Source organism: Lynx canadensis, chromosome X (assembly GCF_007474595.2).
Source record: "Lynx canadensis isolate LIC74 chromosome X, mLynCan4.pri.v2, whole genome shotgun sequence".
Lineage (NCBI taxonomy): Eukaryota > Metazoa > Chordata > Mammalia > Carnivora > Felidae > Lynx > Lynx canadensis.
The window spans coordinates 120,558,786-120,576,338 of NC_044321.2; the positions used below are offsets into that span (position 1 = coordinate 120,558,786).

At 63.7% G+C, this 17,553-nt stretch overlaps 1 protein-coding gene across 2 annotated transcripts; it reads left to right on the forward strand.

Moving 5' to 3' along the window:
* The first annotated feature begins 7,520 nt into the window (after nt 1-7,520).
* On the forward strand, nt 7,521-16,371 carry SLC6A8 (solute carrier family 6 member 8). Of its 2 annotated transcripts, none has more exons than XM_030305784.1 (13): nt 7,521-7,806; nt 9,466-9,597; nt 10,556-10,805; nt 11,295-11,427; nt 12,283-12,417; nt 12,504-12,607; nt 12,696-12,820; nt 13,414-13,526; nt 13,648-13,785; nt 13,862-13,964; nt 14,057-14,157; nt 14,245-14,415; nt 14,824-16,371. In XM_030305784.1, exons 1-13 carry the CDS (start codon nt 7,545-7,547, stop codon nt 14,962-14,964), a joined length of 1,908 nt encoding a protein of 635 aa, XP_030161644.1. In that variant the 5' UTR covers nt 7,521-7,544; the 3' UTR covers nt 14,965-16,371. The 2 variants fall into 2 exon arrangements, with proteins under 2 accessions (XP_030161644.1, XP_030161643.1); XM_030305783.1 differs by having other exon boundaries at nt 7,544-7,806; nt 13,648-13,776.
* The last annotated feature ends 1,182 nt before the right edge of the window (nt 16,372-17,553 follow it).

Sequence of the window (17,553 nt, forward strand, 5' to 3'; positions counted from 1 at the left end):
TTAATGTTTTTTTTTTTTTAATTTATTTTTGAGACAGAGAGAGACAGAGCATGAGCAGGGAAGGGGCAGAGAGAGAGGGAGACACAGAATGTGAAGCAGGCTCCAGGCTCCGAGCGGTCAGCACAGAGCCCGACGCGGGGCTCACACTCACGGAACATGAGATCACGACCTGAGCCGAAGTCGGACGCTTAACCGACTGAGCCACCCAGGCGCCCAGTCTCTTCTTTTTTTTTTAAAGTTTATTTATTTTGAAAGACAGAGAGAGTGAGCATGAGCAGGGGAGGGGTGGGGGGGGATGGGGAGACAGAATCCCAAGCAGGCTCCGTGCTGTCAGTACAGAGCCAGACACGGGGCTCGATCTCACCAACCGTGAGATCACAACCTGAGCCGAAATCCAGAGTGAGACGCTTAACCTGCTGAGCCCCCCAGGCGCCCCTTTCAAGAGAGTCCATGGGGCCGACAGAGGTTTTTCCAAATCATCTTTCCAGAACTCAGCTCCCACCTGTCTCTGTCCAAAACGTGGTAAGTCTGAGATGATCCCTCCAGTTCCTGCTCCCCAGCCCTTTCCCAATCGTCCCCCCAGTTAACTCAAGAAGGTTCCAGGGGTCTCAGCCCTCGGCAGCATGTTCATTCCTAGGAATGGAACCGATACCGAGCCCCATCCCACACCGACCGTATGTCCTCTTTGTTCCCGGACACCTGAACTAATAATGGACGCACTGGAGACCCATGTTACTTGCTTGTCTAATGGTTACACGTCAGCAGGTCGGATCCAGGGCTGCTGTCCTGGTCAAGCCGGAAGGAATTTTACCAGAGCCCCGTGGTCACAGATTGGAACAAGAAGTGTAACGTATATACATTTGTGTTTCAGAGAAATACAAAGCATGAGGAATAAAAGCCCGGAGAAAGACAGCACAAGGGGATGTCTCTGAGGGGCAGCGGACAAAAAGTGGAGGCAGGAAGAAAAGAACTGACTTCCAAAGGGAACATGGAAAGAGTCTGAGATGGACACTGGGCTCAGTTCACCGGCTGATTTTAATGCCATTGGCCTCATGTCAAAAGTGGTATCACGGTTGTTGTGGGTTTTTTTAACAGTATTTTTAAGACACCAGAAAGCACACCCTCCGCAACTGTTTGAACATCCATTGAAATATCGTAGACGTCAACTTCAAAATGCACACGTGTGTTGAGGGGTTGGGATAAAGAGCTTTTCAAAATCCTTTCAGGGGACCCCTTAGAGAAAAATTAGCTCAGAGTTGACCACAGGCCTCAATGTAAAATACCAAACCTTTAGAAGAAAACAGAGGAGAAAAATCTGTCTTCGCGTGGGCTTGGCGATGAGTTTTTATTTATCTATCTATCTGCCTATTTATTTATTTACTTACTTCCTTATTCTTAAGAAGGCTCTGCGCTAGGCATGGAACCCAACGCGTGGCTTGAACTCACAACTCTGAGATCAAGACCTGAGCTGAGATCAAGAGTGAGACGCTTAACCAACAAGCCACCCGGGCGCCCTGAGTTTTTAGATATAATATGGAAAGCATGGCCCGTGAAAGAAAATGTGAGAAACTGGACTGTATCGAAATTTTCAATGTTTGCTCTGCAAACAACACCGTTAGAGAAAGAGAAAAAAAGCCACAGGCTGGGGGAAATGTCTGTAACAGACAAATCTGATAAAGGACTGGTATTCAAAATAAACAAGGAGCTCTTAAGACTCAACAAAAGAAAACGAACAGCTCGATTAAAAAATGGGCAAAAACAAAGAAATGCAAACAAGTAAGCATAGGAAGAGATGCTTGAGGTCCTACGTCCACAGGGAAGTGCAAAAAATATTTTTAATGTTTATTTATTTTTGAGAGAGAGAGAAAGAGTACGAGCAGGGGAGGGGCAGAGAGAGAGGGGGGACAGCAGAGAGCCCGATGTGGGGCTCCATCATGACCTGATCGTGACCTGAGCCCAGGTCTGACAGTTAACACTTAACGGAGCCCCGCAGGCACCTGGGAAGTGCAAATTACAAAACTAAATGTACTCTTCCCAAATGAGGGAGCAATCGTGCTTCTATTTACCTAAAGGAGTTGAAAACTTACGTCTACACAAACAGCAGCACGGAAATGTTTAGAGCAGCTTTGTTCATCATCACGCCAACACTGGAAGCCACCCTGATGTCCTCAGGTAGGTGAATGGATAAAGTAACTGCTCGGTGAAACAAGTCCGCCTGAAAACAGCAACATACTGTAAGATTCTCTTTATGTGACATTCCAGAAGAGGCAAAAAAGGTAGGGACAGGGACCACATCAGGGGTTGCCAAGGGTTTGAGACAGGGGAGTCCCGGGTGGCTGGGGGAAGCCTAGATGTTTAGGGCTGGGAGGCCGGACACCCTGGAGAAGTCAAGACCCAGAGAAGTGGACAGCAGAAAGAGTGAAGCTTAACATACACAAATTTTAAAATAATCCTTCAGGAAAGTGGGGGATCCCAGGAAGGAATGCAGACCCACCGAAGAATCTAGGTGGATTACAGATGTATGCAACCACCTCGCTGAACGGGATTGGGGGAAAGGGGCTGATGAAAGTCACTAGGAAATGAGGGGATTGGACGGGGGTGGGGGGGCGGGGTTCGCTTTAAAGTGGAGACACCTGAAGTACAGGCACGACCCCAGCCCGATGACCGATGACCGAGGCCGACATACAGCGGTGAGTCATGCTGGCAGCTCCTCGTCTCTAGAACCACCACCCGGGCTACTCGTGACAAAAACACCAGACAAACCAAACTGTCCAGGCGGTTGAACATGAAGAAAGTCTAAGAGGAGACGTGACAACAAATGCAGTGTGGTCCCGGGGCAGAGCAAGGACATTAGAGGCAAGCTGAGGAAATCTGACTTCTGACTACGGACTTGGGTTAATAACTGGTTGGTTATTGTAACAACGCGTAGGCAGGGCGCCGGGGCGCAGAGGCACCCGGTTCGAGGGCCCCAAACACACCAAGTTCAGCCCCTCCAAACTCCAGAGACAGAGAAACTAGGGGTAATGAAACAGGAAAGGGACTTATTTCGGTGAGGCCAACACCGGGAAGACAGCGAATACTTCCAGGTTTGTAGAACAAAAACGTGGGGCGGAGGGAGGCGGGTGCGTGCGGGTGGGCAGTGAAGGTCAAACGGATTGTGTGTTCCGGGGCGGGATCTTGCTGGCTCGGGGGCAGTCCCTCTGCTGGAGGGGGTAGTTTCGGTTCCCATCTGGGGGTGCTTTGCCAACAGACCAGCTGGAAGGGAGAGGCCAACTGGCAAGGGTGAGGTCAAAATGGAGCCGGCCGAAGCCCTCTGTCAAATACAGTACACTAATGTGCAGTGTTGCAACAGGGGAAGCTGCCCCCCCACCCCGCCCCGCGCTGCCCTGCGTAGGGGTAGGAGGCCCAGATTGCCCCTCCCTAGTCCCGGGGACCCTCCAAACCTCCAGCCCCCAGCCCCGGGGCAGCTCCCTGCCCCAGTCGTCGAAAGCACAAAGCCCTTCAAGGTGGATCCCACCCTTTGTTCCCAGCTAATTCTAATTCCAAAATTCCTTGTGCCCCTACCCTATCTCCTGGTGCCCCTGGGATAGCCAGCCACTCCCGGGTGGGGCACCCCCCTCACCCACGGGCCCGCTCCTCAGGCCGTGGCCACCCGAGATCGGGTGGGCCGCGCAGCCCCAGCCTCTGTGGGCACAGGGTCCAATTCCCAGGCCTCCCCGGACAATGAGAGCCTTCCGCTCACACCCCCTTCCTGCCCTCCCTCTGGCTCTCTCCTCCTCCTCCTCCTCTCCCCCTCCTCCTCAGCTCCTCCGGCAACTCCAGCCACACTGGGCTCTGAAAGGCAGCCCCCCCTGCCTTGGGCCCAGGAAACCTGTGCTTGTCACTTCGAAGCGGCCTTGGTGAGAGGCCCCCACCCAGTCCCTCACGTGCTCGGGAGCCAGCCTCACGGGGGTACAGGGGCCTGGCAGGAGCCACGGAGGCTTAGACCGGGCTTGCAGGGGGGAAGGTCTCCTGGCCCTCGGCACCCCACTCACCCCCAGTGGCTCCCGCCCGCCCGGGGAGGAGAGGGGGGCAAGATATACCTTCCCCAAGCCCCAAGAACCCCCCGCCCCCGCCGCCACCCCGAGGGCTGCAACTCCCTCCGCTTGTGTCCTGTTCAGATGGTCAGCACCAGCCCCAGGAACGCTGTGGCTGTCCTTGGCAGATCGGAAGCTCCCACGCGCTGCTTGGGGCAGCACCACAGGAGCCAGAGTTCCGGCCTCCAGTTCCCACTCGGGGCGACTCCCGCCGATTCATCCTGGCCGGAGGCGAGGACCAGTCCATGAACTTCGCACCCCACAGATGCCCAGCTCGCCTTGGCAGTGCAGATGCCAGCGGATGCACACCCATCTCTCTGGCCTCCCCGGGACAGGTGGCAGCCAAGCCGAGTCTGCAGGGGCAGAGGGAGGTCAGCCCAGACAGTGGGCCCGGCGCGGGTCACGGGGGCAGGTCAGCTCAGGGGGCACGCTGCTCTGCAGTGCTGGGAGCCCACATGCCAGCTCTTGCCCAATTTTGTGCACCTCGGAGAGGAATCTGACTCCGTCTCCAGCACAGACAAAAGCCCAGAGAAGATCAGATGGGGAGGGACAGGGGAGATTTGTCCAGCGTGGCTGCTGGGGCTGAGAGGAGGAGGCCACTGGGGCCCGGGGCGGGGGGGGGGGGGGGGGGGGCGTGGTTACCTGCTTGGGGGAGACTGGAGTGGCGGGGGGGGGGGGGGAAGGCGCAGCAGCCCTGTCAAGTCTGGTCTGGGGGCCTGTTGCACCCCCCAGGTCATGGAGCGCCCCCCCAAGGAGGGTCTAGAGACACCCCATGAAGGCTCCCCCTGGAGGGGTGCCAGCTTGGGTCCTAGAGCCCCGGAGCTCCCCGGGCCCTTCTCGGCACTCACCTCCCCCTCGGGCCTCCCTGTGGCCCCTCCGGCCAAGCTGTCCCCCCTCCCAGCAGCCTCGGATCTCACGGATCTCACGGATCTCACGATCTCACGCAGGCAGCTCACTCACTGCTCAGCCACTGGCCTTTGAACCTGCCTCCCCTCCCAGGGGAGAGGAGACCCGCCCTTGGCTCCTTCACAGGCCCTCCTCAGGTTCCCCAGGTCTTGCCGCCTTCACCCTCGGCCCTCCCTGCAGCGGCAGCCATTTCCCCAAAGTGCCACCCGCTGGCCCACACCCCCTCCAGCCACTGCCTTCTCTCCCCGCCGCGCTCCTGGTACAAGCGAGATCTTAAATTCTCAAAAGGGTTGCCTGCACCCGGCCGAGTCCGCGCGTCCTCACTTCCCCCTGCTTGTCAGGGCGCTGTCTGACCTCTGCCCGAAGACCATGTCCATCACGGCTACCGCCCTCCCTTCCGCGGGCACCCCCGCTCCCCCCCCCCCACACGCCGGGACGAGATCTGTGGTTCACTGGGCTACTCGTCTTTCCCCTCCGCCCTTGCTCCCCGGTGGCCCCCACTTCTCCACGACGCCTACATGTCACACACTTCTCGGTGGCCTCCGTCTGCAGACCAGCTTCAGTCTGACACCGGGCCAGAGAAAACTCCAGTTAGGGTCTTCCGATGAACAGAGCCGCCCTGCCACCTGGCGCATCCCCAAGCCTCACCCCGCTCCCCCGTGCCCTGACCCAACCTGAGCACAGGCCACCTGGCCAGGCTTCCACAAAGCCCCCGCCCCGGAAGGCTACTCCAGCCATCCTGGGAGGAGGGCCTGCCCCTCCTCACCCAGCAGGCTCAATCTGGCTCGGGCCAGAACTGCTTTTCTTCTAAAAGCCGCCGGATGGCTGAGGGTTTAGCTTAACAGGATGAACCATCTGGGGACTGCAGCCTGGTGATCGCAGAGTCTGGGAGTGGTGGGGGGCGGGGGCACCCTTCCCGTCCCCAGGCCGGGACAACGACCCTTTCCTTCCCCACCCCATGGCTGCTCTTTGCCCTGCAAAGTTCCCAACAGGCTGCTCGGCTGCGGGTCGGGAGGCCGCCGAACACCCTTGCTAAAGGGAGGCCTGAAGGTCCCTGGAGAGAGAAGCTGTGCAGGTGGGGGGTGCTGGGCCTCCCAGCTGAGGCCTTCGGGGGAGGGTCTGTGCACCTGACAGGCACCAGGGGGCAGCCTTGCCCTATTCGTGCCTGAATCTCCAGCACATCTGGCACGGGTGGGGGCAGCGAGGGTCCCTGCGACCCCTCCTTGGTGACAGTGTGTTGCTTTGCCGGGCAGGTTTGTCCTCGCCCACTTAGGAGACTCAGAGAGACTTCTCACCCCAAGAGCTGGGACGCTGACCTCAAGCTTCCAGGGTTTCGACGCTGAACGCCAGGAGGAGGCAGGGCGGTGCCTCTGGTAAAGCCCCCCCCCCAGCACACCTGGAGACAGAGCCCCAGTCCAGCCTTTCCCTCGCCCGCCAGCTCAGCCCCACTCCCTCGGGAGGCAGGAGCAGCCGGCAGGCCCTCTGGTGCGGGGCGCCAGGAAGCCCTAGGCCTTGGTACCCACCACTGGCCCAGGCCCTAGCTGGGACTCAGAGAAGGGCCAGAGGGATGGGACAGACTGGAAGGAGGTGGGGAGAAGAGGAAAGGAGGGCAAGGATGGCTGGAAGGCAGCCAGGGAAGTGGCTTTCCTAGAACCAGGAAGGGCAGGTTAGGAGGGGCGATCTGGGAGGGAGCCAGGCCCAGATAAACTCGGGGTCAGGAGTGGCTCTGTCCCTGGGAAGGACGTGCTGGTCGGCGCCCCAGGTAGCAGCCATCCTGCTTCCCGCCGGAGTGGCGTCTCCTCATCGGGAGGAGGGAAGGAGGAGGTGGGCGGAGTGACGGGGAGGGCGGGACGGGCGGGGGGAGGGGGACCAGCCCGGTCGTGGGGGTGGGGCGACAGTGACATCACCGGGAGTCGGTTCTTAAGCGGCAGCCGCTCGGACCGGGAAAGAGAGGGACGGTCGGAGCGCGGTGGCGAGTCGCTGAGCCCGCCGCGGCCCCGAGAGCGGCTGGAGCCGCCGCCGCCGGGAAGGAGGGGCGAGCGCGCCTCGGCCGTCGCCGTCGCCGCCGCCGCCGCCGCCGCCGCCGCCGCCGCCGCCGGAGCCGCGAGCGAGCCGGGCATCCGCGCCGGCCCGGGCCGGGGCGGTGGGGCGCGGGCCGCAGGCCCCTGCTCCGGCCGCCGCTTGCAGACCGTGGGCGCCCGATGCCGCCCGCTCCCCGCTAGGCTGAATTTTCGGCCGTTCTGAGCCGCCGCCGCCACCGCCCGAGCCGCGGACAGGAGTCTCGGGAGCCACCGCCGCCGCCCGGCCGGGCCCCGCCGCCGCCCGCGCGCCCCCGGGCCCCCGACACACATGAGATTCTTCAGGCTCACTTTCAAGTGCTTCGTGGACTGCTTCTGACCGCGCCGCCCCGCCTCCCCGACCCCCGGCCCGGCCGCCCCGGCCCCCCGGCGGGCCCGCGCCTTCGGGGCCCCCCCAGCGCCACCGGCGCGCCCTCCGCCGCCCGTCCCGCCCGCCCCGCGAGGCGCCGCGCCCCCCGGCCCGGCCGCGCGGCCCGCCGGGGCCATGGCGAAGAAGAGCGCCGAGAACGGCATCTACAGCGTGTCCGGCGACGAGAAGAAGGGCCCCCTGATCGCGCCCGGGCCCGACGGGGCCCCGGCCAAGGGCGACGGCCCCGCGGGCCTGGGGGCGCCCGGCGGCCGCCTGGCCGTGCCGCCGCGTGAGACCTGGACGCGCCAGATGGACTTCATCATGTCGTGCGTGGGCTTCGCCGTGGGCCTGGGCAACGTGTGGCGCTTCCCCTACCTGTGCTACAAGAACGGCGGAGGTGAGCGCCCCCGCCCCGCCGCGTCCCCGCTCCTTCTCGCCAGGGGCCCCCTCCCCCGCCCGCCCCACCGGGGCGCGGGGCCGAAGTCCGGGATAGGGGGTGCTGGAGACCGCCCCTCGCTGGCCGCTGCCGCTCGGTGGCTCAGCCCCGGCGGCCTCCACCCCCCAGCCGGTCATGTGCCTGGCAGTGTGTGGGGGGAGGGGGCCGGCGAGCCAACTGCCGAAGCCCCGGGACTGCCTCCCCCCGGACTCCTGGCGCAGGGGCCCCGGAGTGATTGGCCACGGAGGTGGGAAGGCGATGCCTGCCCCCTGGGGGGCTCCCAGAGGTGAGGAGCCCAGGCTGCCCCCGCCGGTCAGGCACACAAGTGGCACATTGTGCGGGGCCCCCACGTGTGCACACACGAACACACACACACACAATGGACTACTCTGTCCCTCCCCCTGCCCTCTCCTCCCCTCCCCTCCCTTCCCCTCTCTTCTCTTCCCCTCACTCCCCTCTCCTCCCCTCCCCTCCCTTCCCTTCCCCTCCCCTCCCCTCTCCCCTCCCCTCCAGCCTGGGCCTGGAACACTGGGTGCCTGAGCCAGGCTTGGGTAGCCTGCGGCCTGGGCCGCCTGGCGCCGCCGCTGGACACACTGCACGCATACCCCATGCCCGCCTGCCCCGGGCCCAGCTTAGCAACAGCGATAGCCACCGGGTGTCCTGTGACTGCAAAGTAGCGCTGGGGCTGGGGGAAAGCCATGGTGACTGGATGATGGGTGGGAAACTGAGGCCCAGAGTGAAGGCCTTGGCCCAAGGTCACACACAAGAAGGATGCTTGGGACCAGCAGCCGGACAAGCTGCAGCCAAGCCCGACTTCTGAGTAATGCAGAGCTGAGCTGGGGCAACAGAAGGGGGCCTGGAGAGGACAGGAGAGCAGACGGGGGGGGGGGGGGGAGGCTGCTGATGCCCAGCTCCCCTTACCCCCCACCTCTGGCCTGTGGTCTCTGGCCCCACGTTGCCTGCAGCCTCTAGAGCCAGGCTCACCAGAGTTTGTACTACCCCACCTTGACTCCCTCTTTGTTCACCGATACCTCGAGATCCCCCCCCCGTGCCCCCTGGCAGAAGACTGCCACCCACCCTCTTCCCTGGACCTTCATGCTTGCAGGCAAGTGCCTGGGTGCAGGAAAACCCAGGCTCCCCGTCCTTGCCCAAGCCAGACAGGCCCCCAGGCCGGAGTGCCAGCCATGGCGCACACACGCACGCACACGGACGCATCCACATGGCCTCACCGCTCTTCCCCGTGCTGCCTGGCCAACTGCGACACGAGGCCGTATGTGTCCTCCGTGCCTGTTAGGTCACCCTCGGTGACGGTGGGGCCAGAAGCCTTGTGAGCACAGGGGCCCCCTACCCAAGAAACAGAGCTGTAAGCATCGGGGGACGGCCACATCCCTCCCGACATTCCAACCCCCTCCTCCCAGCAAGGCTGTTCACCTTGCAACTCTGAGTCAGTGGCCACCCCCTGCACTGATTCACCCACTGGGAAGTTAGGATGGGGCCGGGGAGGAGCCCGGAGCTGGCTCCTCCCTGGCCTCCCACGGCTTCCGAAAGCTGGGCTGGCCAGCCAGGGGGCTAAGGGGCCACCCTGGGCAAGTGCCCACCCTTGTGTTCTTCCTCCCCCAGGTGTATTCCTTATCCCCTATGTCTTGATCGCCCTGGTCGGAGGAATCCCCATTTTCTTCCTGGAGATCTCACTGGGCCAGTTCATGAAGGCCGGCAGCATCAACGTCTGGAACATCTGCCCCTTGTTCAAAGGTGAGCGGCCCCAAGCCGGTCCCGTTTGCCCTCTCCCTCAGTGACCCCTCCCCTTTCCCACTGCTAGGGCAAAACTGGCACCCACTTGAGAAATCTTGTCTCATCTGAGCACCAGGCCGGGGACCCGGTGCATACCCCCCAAGTCACGAGTGGGAAGCCGGAGGATCTGGAGACCACCCAGTGACCTTAGGCATGCAGGGAATGGGAGTCGGGGACTGGCCTCTCCACCAGGGTGAGGGTGCCCAGGCCCAGCAGAGCCGGAAACAGACCCTGCCAAGCACACTTGGCTCACCGGGGCTGAGCAGAGGGTGCGAGAACAGGAGATGATGTCAAGGGCCAGCTCTCCCAAGGCCAGAGGGCCAGCCTAAGGAGGTGGGGCAGCAGCTGTGGGAAGTTCAGGGAGGATCTGAAGGGAAGGACTATTGGCAAAAGTCACTTTAGAGCTCCTTCTGCATGTGGGCAGTGTCCCTGTTATCTCTCAAGGCCTTAGGAGGGACCCTGGGGAGGCCAGGGCTCAGAGAGGCGAAGTGACTGGCCCCGGTTGCCCGCTGAGAGAGTGACCATCTCCCACACCACCCCAGGTCACCAGGAAGCCCCCAGCTGCTGAGTACTGGCGGCCACTGGGGGGCCAGCTGGAGGCTTGGCCCTCCATCAACCGCCACGGTGGCAGTGGGACCCAGAAGGGGACCCGTGTGTGAGACTAGGGAACTCACAGGAGCTGAGGCTCCGACTGCAGCAGGAGGGGAGGGTTCAAGGGAGGAACCTCGAGCCAGCCCTCTAGTGTCGGGCTACTCGGACAAGTGAGAGTCCAGGGGCTCTCTGCATCTGCCCTCCCCACCATCCTCCCACCACATCTCAGTCATGCTCCAAAGACTTCTCTGAGCTCGGTAGGATAGATAAGGGGGGCTGTGGGGAGCAGTCAGAGAAGAGCCCACGCAGAAACTCCTCTTCTTCCCAGGCCTGGGCTACGCCTCCATGGTGATCGTCTTCTACTGCAACACCTACTACATCATGGTGCTGGCCTGGGGCTTCTATTACCTGGTGAAGTCCTTCACCACCACGCTGCCCTGGGCCACATGTGGCCATACCTGGAACACTCCTGACTGTGTGGAGATCTTCCGCCATGAAGACTGTGCCAATGCCAGCCTGGCCAACCTCACATGTGACCAGCTTGCTGACCGCCGGTCCCCTGTCATCGAGTTCTGGGAGTGAGTCAGGCGCCTCTGGGCCAAGCCCTGCCTGTCCCTGTCTGTGGGCTCCCCATATGGCCCGGGTCTGCGTGTGCTGGGGCCCGGCCCCCTGGGGGGCGGGGGCGGGGCGGGATGCCGAGCAGGGGCCACTCCCAGGCCCTGCCTGTCCTCCGGGAGCCCCCCACGCGGTCCCTAGGGGAGCTGGAATGGACGGGCCTCACTCCCTCACCACTTCTCGGTGCCGGGCATCGTCAGTCCCCTTGTGCCTGCCAGCCTGGGGGAGGGGAGACCACCGAGGGCACGACCAGCCTCTGGCCAGGGGCTCCCGGACTCCTGCCTCCGGCACTGCAACGCCTCCGGGCTGTGGGCTTGGGCTGGGTGCCCGGGTGCCCAGGGGGGGCCAGCTGGACCCGAGGGCTGCGGCACGGGGGAGTACTGCCCCGGCGACAGCCCCCGGGTCGCTTTGCCCTCTGCTGCGGCAGCCCTGACGGGCTGTCCCTCCCCCAGGAACAAAGTCTTGCGGCTCTCTGGGGGGCTGGACGTGCCAGGGGCCCTCAACTGGGAGGTGACCCTGTGTCTGCTGGCCTGCTGGGTGCTGGTCTACTTCTGTGTCTGGAAGGGGGTCAAGTCAACAGGAAAGGTACAGCTGGAGGCGGGCGGGCGGGTGGGGGGGGTGATGATGGCAGGGGTGGGGGCAGCATGGCCGATGGGGAGAAGAGGCATCTCCACTGGGGGGGGGGGGACCCCGCCACGCGAGGTGACCGGGCCAGGGCCTGAGGCGGGGGCAGGTCCTTGAACCCAGCCCGGTGGATTTCCCACACATGCCTGCGTAGTCAGTCCTCCCCACCCTCCAAACTCCAGCCCAGACGGCTTCCGTCCTGAGGGGACAGGCCCAGGCGACAGCCAGCTGAACTTGCCTGTGTCGGGCATCCCCGCCCCAGTTTCCCTCTCTTCCTCACTCACTACTTGCTCACTCTCTGCTTTGCGGCCAGCCTGGGGGGACCCGGCCCGTGGCCCTCCCTTGCCTACCTGTCCTGCTCTGCTGAGGGTGGGACGGAGGCAGAGGTCTTCGCGGTCACCTCGCTGTCGCCTCTGTCTCCGGCCGGCCCAAGTCCACTCCAGACTACCCAGGACCCTGCCCCTGTGCAGAGAACCACCTGCAGTCAGGGGCACGGGAGGCATGGGACCTGCCTCCAGGCCGATGTCCTGCTCCCCACCCGGGGAAGGTCCTGCCTCCGCCCTCCCTCTACAGCTGACCTGTCCTTGCGGGGGCGGCCGATGGCCAGCTGAGCACCCCGCTTCCTTCGGGAGGAGCCCAGGCTCTGAGGAGTAGAAGGGGGGGGCTGTAGGCTGGCCTCCCGCTTGACCTCGGAGCGGACCGTACCACAGTGGGGGGAGTGTGGCCCGCCTGCCCCCCTGCTGAGGCTGGGAGCCCCTAAGTGGGGAGGCGGGGCCGCAGGGCCCCTTCTGAGCAGCGCCCCCACCCCCACCCCAGATCGTGTACTTCACGGCTACATTCCCCTACGTGGTCCTCGTCGTGCTGTTGGTGCGGGGAGTGCTGCTGCCCGGCGCCCTGGATGGCATCATCTACTATCTCAAGCCTGACTGGTCGAAGCTGGGGTCCCCTCAGGTGAGGGGGCGGTGGGCTGGACGGGACGAGGGGCGGGCCAGGCCGGCAGGGCCCCTCACCTCCTCCCCGCCCTGGTCTATCTCCAGGTGTGGATAGATGCCGGGACCCAGATTTTCTTTTCTTACGCCATCGGCCTGGGCGCCCTCACGGCGCTGGGCAGCTACAACCGCTTCAACAACAACTGCTACAAGTAGGTGCCGCAGGCCGCCCCCCGCCCCCGCCGCGCGTCCGCGGGCAGCAGGCGGCCTGACCAGTCCCCGCGGCCCCTCTGCCCCCAGGGACGCCATCATCCTGGCCCTCATCAACAGCGGGACCAGCTTTTTCGCTGGCTTCGTGGTCTTCTCCATCCTGGGCTTCATGGCCGCAGAGCAGGGCGTGCACATCTCCAAGGTGGCGGAATCAGGTGAGGACCCCGACCCCTCCGCCCGGCCTTCCGTCCTAACAGACCCCATCCGCGAACACACGTGCACACAGACGTTCTGGGAAACGAGAGACAGATTCACTTCGCTTGTCCCGTCACTCGGGGCCGAGGGAGGCCTGGCCGAGCAGCTGCGAGGCACAGCTGTTCCCGTCGGCCCCGAGCCGGAGCCTCGCGGGCCGGGCCACGGGGGGCCTCGAGCTCTCGTCCGTCCGTCCGTGCATCCCTCCCCGGGGCCCTGGGCTGAGCCCCTCACATTCGGCCGAGTGTTGCAGAGGGAGAGGAGGGGCTTTCCGGGGTCAACGGTGACCGGTGACCACAAGGGCAGCCGGCCGGCAAGACCCGGAGCCTGAGCCAGGCACCCCGCTCTCGCGGGCTCGGGCCCCCCCCCCGCCCCCGCCGGCAACACCTTGACTCAAGGGGAAAGGCCCCCAGCCACCGCACGCCCCGGAGTCATGCCTCAGTTTGGAAGCTCAGGGAAGGGGAGAAGTGGAGGGCGGCGGGCAGTGACGAGGCCGGACGGAACGGAACGCGGGCGCGGGACACAGGTGTCGAGACCCTGCCGCTTCCCCCTTCAGGGCCCGGCCTGGCCTTCATCGCCTACCCCCGGGCCGTCACGCTGATGCCTGTGGCCCCCCTCTGGGCTGCCCTGTTTTTCTTCATGCTGTTGCTGCTCGGCCTGGACAGCCAGGTTTGCGGGGGGGGCGGGGGGGGACAGGACGAAGGGTGCCGGGAGGGTGGGGGAGGCCCCGGGGCGAGGGGGGACGGCTGGCAGGTGGCCGCAGGGGCGTGGCCTGAGCGCCCGGCCACAGTTTGTAGGTGTGGAAGGCTTCATCACCGGCCTGCTCGACCTCCTCCCGGCCTCCTACTACTTCCGTTTCCAAAGGGAGATCTCCGTGGCCCTCTGCTGCGCCCTCTGCTTTGTCATCGACCTCTCCATGGTGACTGATGTGAGTGGGGGCGGGGTGGGGGCCGCCCCAGGCCTCCCGCTGCCTGCCACCTTCCCTGACCCGGCTCCGTCCCCAGGGCGGGATGTACGTCTTCCAGCTGTTTGACTACTACTCGGCCAGCGGCACGACCCTGCTGTGGCAGGCCTTCTGGGAGTGCGTGGTGGTCGCCTGGGTGTACGGTAGGTCCGGGCCCCGGGGCGAGCTGCGGGTGCGGGCTGGAGCAGGGGTGGTGGGGCGTCCGGCTCCAGCCCTCCCGCCTCGCTCGCCCCAGGAGCCGACCGCTTCATGGACGACGTCGCCTGCATGATCGGGTACCGCCCTTGCCCCTGGATGAAATGGTGCTGGTCCTTCTTCACCCCGCTGGTCTGCATGGTAAGGGCCGGGGGAGGCCCGAGCCGGGGGAGGGGTGCCGAGGGCCCGCCGCTGGCTGAGCGCGCGGCGGGGGGTTCTCACCCGCAGGGCATCTTTATCTTCAACGTGGTGTACTACAAGCCGCTCGTCTACAACAACACCTACGTGTACCCGTGGTGGGGCGAGGCCATGGGCTGGGGCTTCGCGCTCTCCTCCATGCTGTGTGTGCCCCTCCACCTCCTGGGCTGCCTCCTCAGGGCCAAGGGGACCGTGGCTGAGGTCAGTCCCCTGCACCCCCTCTTCCCTGCACGACTCCCTCCCTCCCTCCCTCCCTCTCACCCACCGGATCAAGGAGTTTCCTCCCAAGTGCCCCTTCTCCCACCCACTACTAGGATGTAGCATCACGCTAGGAGTCTCTGGGCCAGAAGTCTCTGGGCCGGCCCACAGGGGGGTGGGTGGAAGGAACGCTGAGCCTCCAGGTCCCGAGGTCACAGCAGGGGGAGGAGAGAGAGGTCTGTCCCTAGCCCCTGCCCCGTTTCCCTAGGACAGAGTGTGGGGTGTGGTCAGTGCCTGTGGGAGGGGCCCCGGACCCCCACCCGCGGCAGGTGGTGGGAAGTGGAGAGAGACCAAGGGGAAAAAGCATATGCGCCCCGCCCGGGGACTTGAACGTGTCCCTCTCTCCTGCAGCGCTGGCAGCACCTGACGCAGCCTGTCTGGGGCCTCCACCACTTGGAGTATAGAGCTCAGGACTCCGATGTCAGGGGCCTGACCACCCTGACCCCAGTGTCCGAGAGCAGCAAAGTGGTGGTGGTAGAGAGCGTCATGTGACAGGCACCCCGGCTCACATCACCAGCTCACCCTCTTGTAGCCATAGCAGCCCCTGCTTCGGCCCCCAACCCCTCCTGGGGGCTTGCCTTTCCCTGACACTTTTGGGGGTCTGCCTGGGGAGGGGGGGGAAGCACCACGAGTGCTAACTAAAATAACTTTTTTTCCATTTTTAATAAAACGCCAAAAATATCACAACCCACCAAAAATAGATGCCTCCCCACCCCCCACCCAAGCTGGTACACACGCTGCTTCCTAGGCCCTGCCCACCGCCCTCCCCCTAGTGCCCGCCGCAGATGCGCCTCACCGGCCCCCAAGTGCGCCTGCCTCTCCGGGCTCTGCCCTGCACACCCCAGGGTGGCCCCTAGAGGAGGCAGCGGCGGCTGCTTGGGGGACAGGACAGGAGAGGGGAGGAGGGAGGTGGGGGAGGGGCTGCGGAACCAGGGCGAGTATTTCAGCCGGGCTAGACCCCCTCTCCCCGTCCCAGTCCCTATCCTAGAAGCTTAGAGAGCCAGCCAGCAAGGGAACCGTCCGGTTCCCGCGCCAATTGCCACCAATATCAGTTGTGTGAGCTTGTGTACGAATGCATGTGTGCGTGAGTATGTAGGATAAACCTAGATCTCTTAGCAAAGGTGACTACCAGGTGTAAACTGTGCCTGTGGGCTAACGAGGCTTGTATTTTGCACATTTTATAAAAACTTGAGGAAAAGAGATTTCTGCTTGTATATTTCTAAAGAGAAAACCGCCCAGCGTCCCTCTCCTTGCCGCTCCCTGCCCCTCTCAGCACCCCTTAAGTCCTCTGCCCCAGCCAAGGAGTGTGAATTTATAGATCTAATTTTCATAGGCAAAAGCTTCAAGCTGTTGAGCGCGCGAGTCTATCGTGTGGGTGTGCATGTGTAGCGCCCGGCCCCAGACCGGGTGGAGGAGTGCATGGCCGTGGGGGGTGGGCGTGGGGGGGGGGGCCGGAGCATCCCCGCACCCCCTCTGCCCGCGAGGCGAGGCGGCGGGGTGAGCGGAGGCGGCATCCTGACCCCTGGGGGATCTGGGGCTGCTCACCTGGAGCGCTCAGGCCCGCCCCCGCCCTGCCCCCTGGGCCGGCCGCCACTGCAGGGATCTGAGGTGGGCACCGGCCAGGGAAGGGACCCCGGGCACGGCTCCCACCTGCGAGCTTAAGGCTGATGCACTTTCCACGGCTCAAGTCTTCCATGTAGCAGCTTTAATTAACCCACGTGTGTGTCACGTCCGATTCCGAGACAGCCGAGCGGACCCTAGAAAGGCTTCCCCCACCCCGCGCCACCCCGACGTCGGTCGGAGGGGTGGGACTGGGTGAGGGCGGGGGTCCGGCGGGGACATTCTTACTGTGCTAAAAAGCCACTGCAAACATAGCAATAAAACATGTCATTTTCCAAAGCCGGCTCTGGTTCCACCTCTGCTTGTCGCGAGGGGTAGTGGGGTCGGGTCAGGGGTGCTGGGGCTGCAAGCGGGGGGAGCCTTCCCACCTCGAGCTGCTTCCTCGGGCGAGTATCCGTTGTGAGGGTCTGCGCCCGGCGCTGTTCCAGGAATAGGAGTAGAGAAGGTGACAAAGCCGGGAGAAAGGGTAACTGGAGAGGAAGGCCAAGAGCAGGGAAGGTGGGTGGGAAGTGGCCAGCGCGGAGATTCCCCAAGACGGCCCAAACACACACTGCACCCGACAGAGCAGGTCACCTCCCGAGGGACAGGCGGGTGGGGCTGCTAGGAAGGAGGCTGGGGACAAGGCTGCAGCAGAGCCCAGGAAGCCGGACAGGGCACGAGCAGCATACTGGGGGCCTGTCTGCAAGGCCTGCGAGGCCGTCCACAACAGGGCTGCGGGCAGTTGGGACGCAGGGTCGAGAGGAGCCAGGGAGACGCCGTGAGCCTGAGCACTTGAGCACCGGGAAGGGCAGCACTGCCAGGCCCTCCCTGCACCCAGGGAGATGCGGGAGAGAAGGTCTGGAGGTGGCGGTGGCCACTGACTGTGGGCCTACTGTGCCAGAGATGTCGCCTCAGTGGGAGTGTCTCGTCAGCAGGTGGACAAGGAATCTGCAGTTCCAGAAAGAGTCTGGACTGGAGAGAGAACATTAGAGGCTCTCAGCACACAGAGATGGGCCAGAAAGCCCTGAAGCTGCACCAGCTCGCCAAGGGCGGCCGAGAGCCGTGTAGAGGGACAAGCGGCCCACGCACCGAGCCCTGGGGTCCTGGGACACCCTAGAGGTGGCAGAGAAGAGAGGGAACTGGCAGCAGAGACTGAGGAGGGGTGGCCAGGGGGGAGGGAGGGACCCCAAGCGCAGGGTGGCCTCCTGGATCAGGAGTCTCTCTCTCTCACACACACACACACACACACACACACAACCTAGGGCGGGAGGTGATCAGCTCCCCGGGGTGCTGCTGATGGTCCAGGGCGATGAGGCCCTAGAATGCTCACTGCGTGTGACAGCATCCTGGAGATCTGCACAAGACAGGGTCGGGCATACAGGGACATGCAGAAGCCTGATTGGCGTGGGATTAAGAAGGGGCAGGGGGACACCTGGGTGGCTCAGTCGGTTAAGCATCTGACTTCAGCTCAGGTCAAGACCT

Coding starts and splice junctions, on each gene's coding strand:
- SLC6A8 (XM_030305784.1), top strand. CDS start 7,545: ATGGCGAAGAAGAGCGCCGAGAACGGCATCTACAGCGTGTCCGGCGAC. Junction 11,428..12,282: donor GGGTCAAGTCAACAGGAAAG/GTACAGCTGGAG, acceptor CCCCCACCCCAG/ATCGTGTACTTCACGGCTAC. Junction 12,608..12,695: donor TTCAACAACAACTGCTACAA/GTAGGTGCCGCA, acceptor CTCTGCCCCCAG/GGACGCCATCATCCTGGCCC.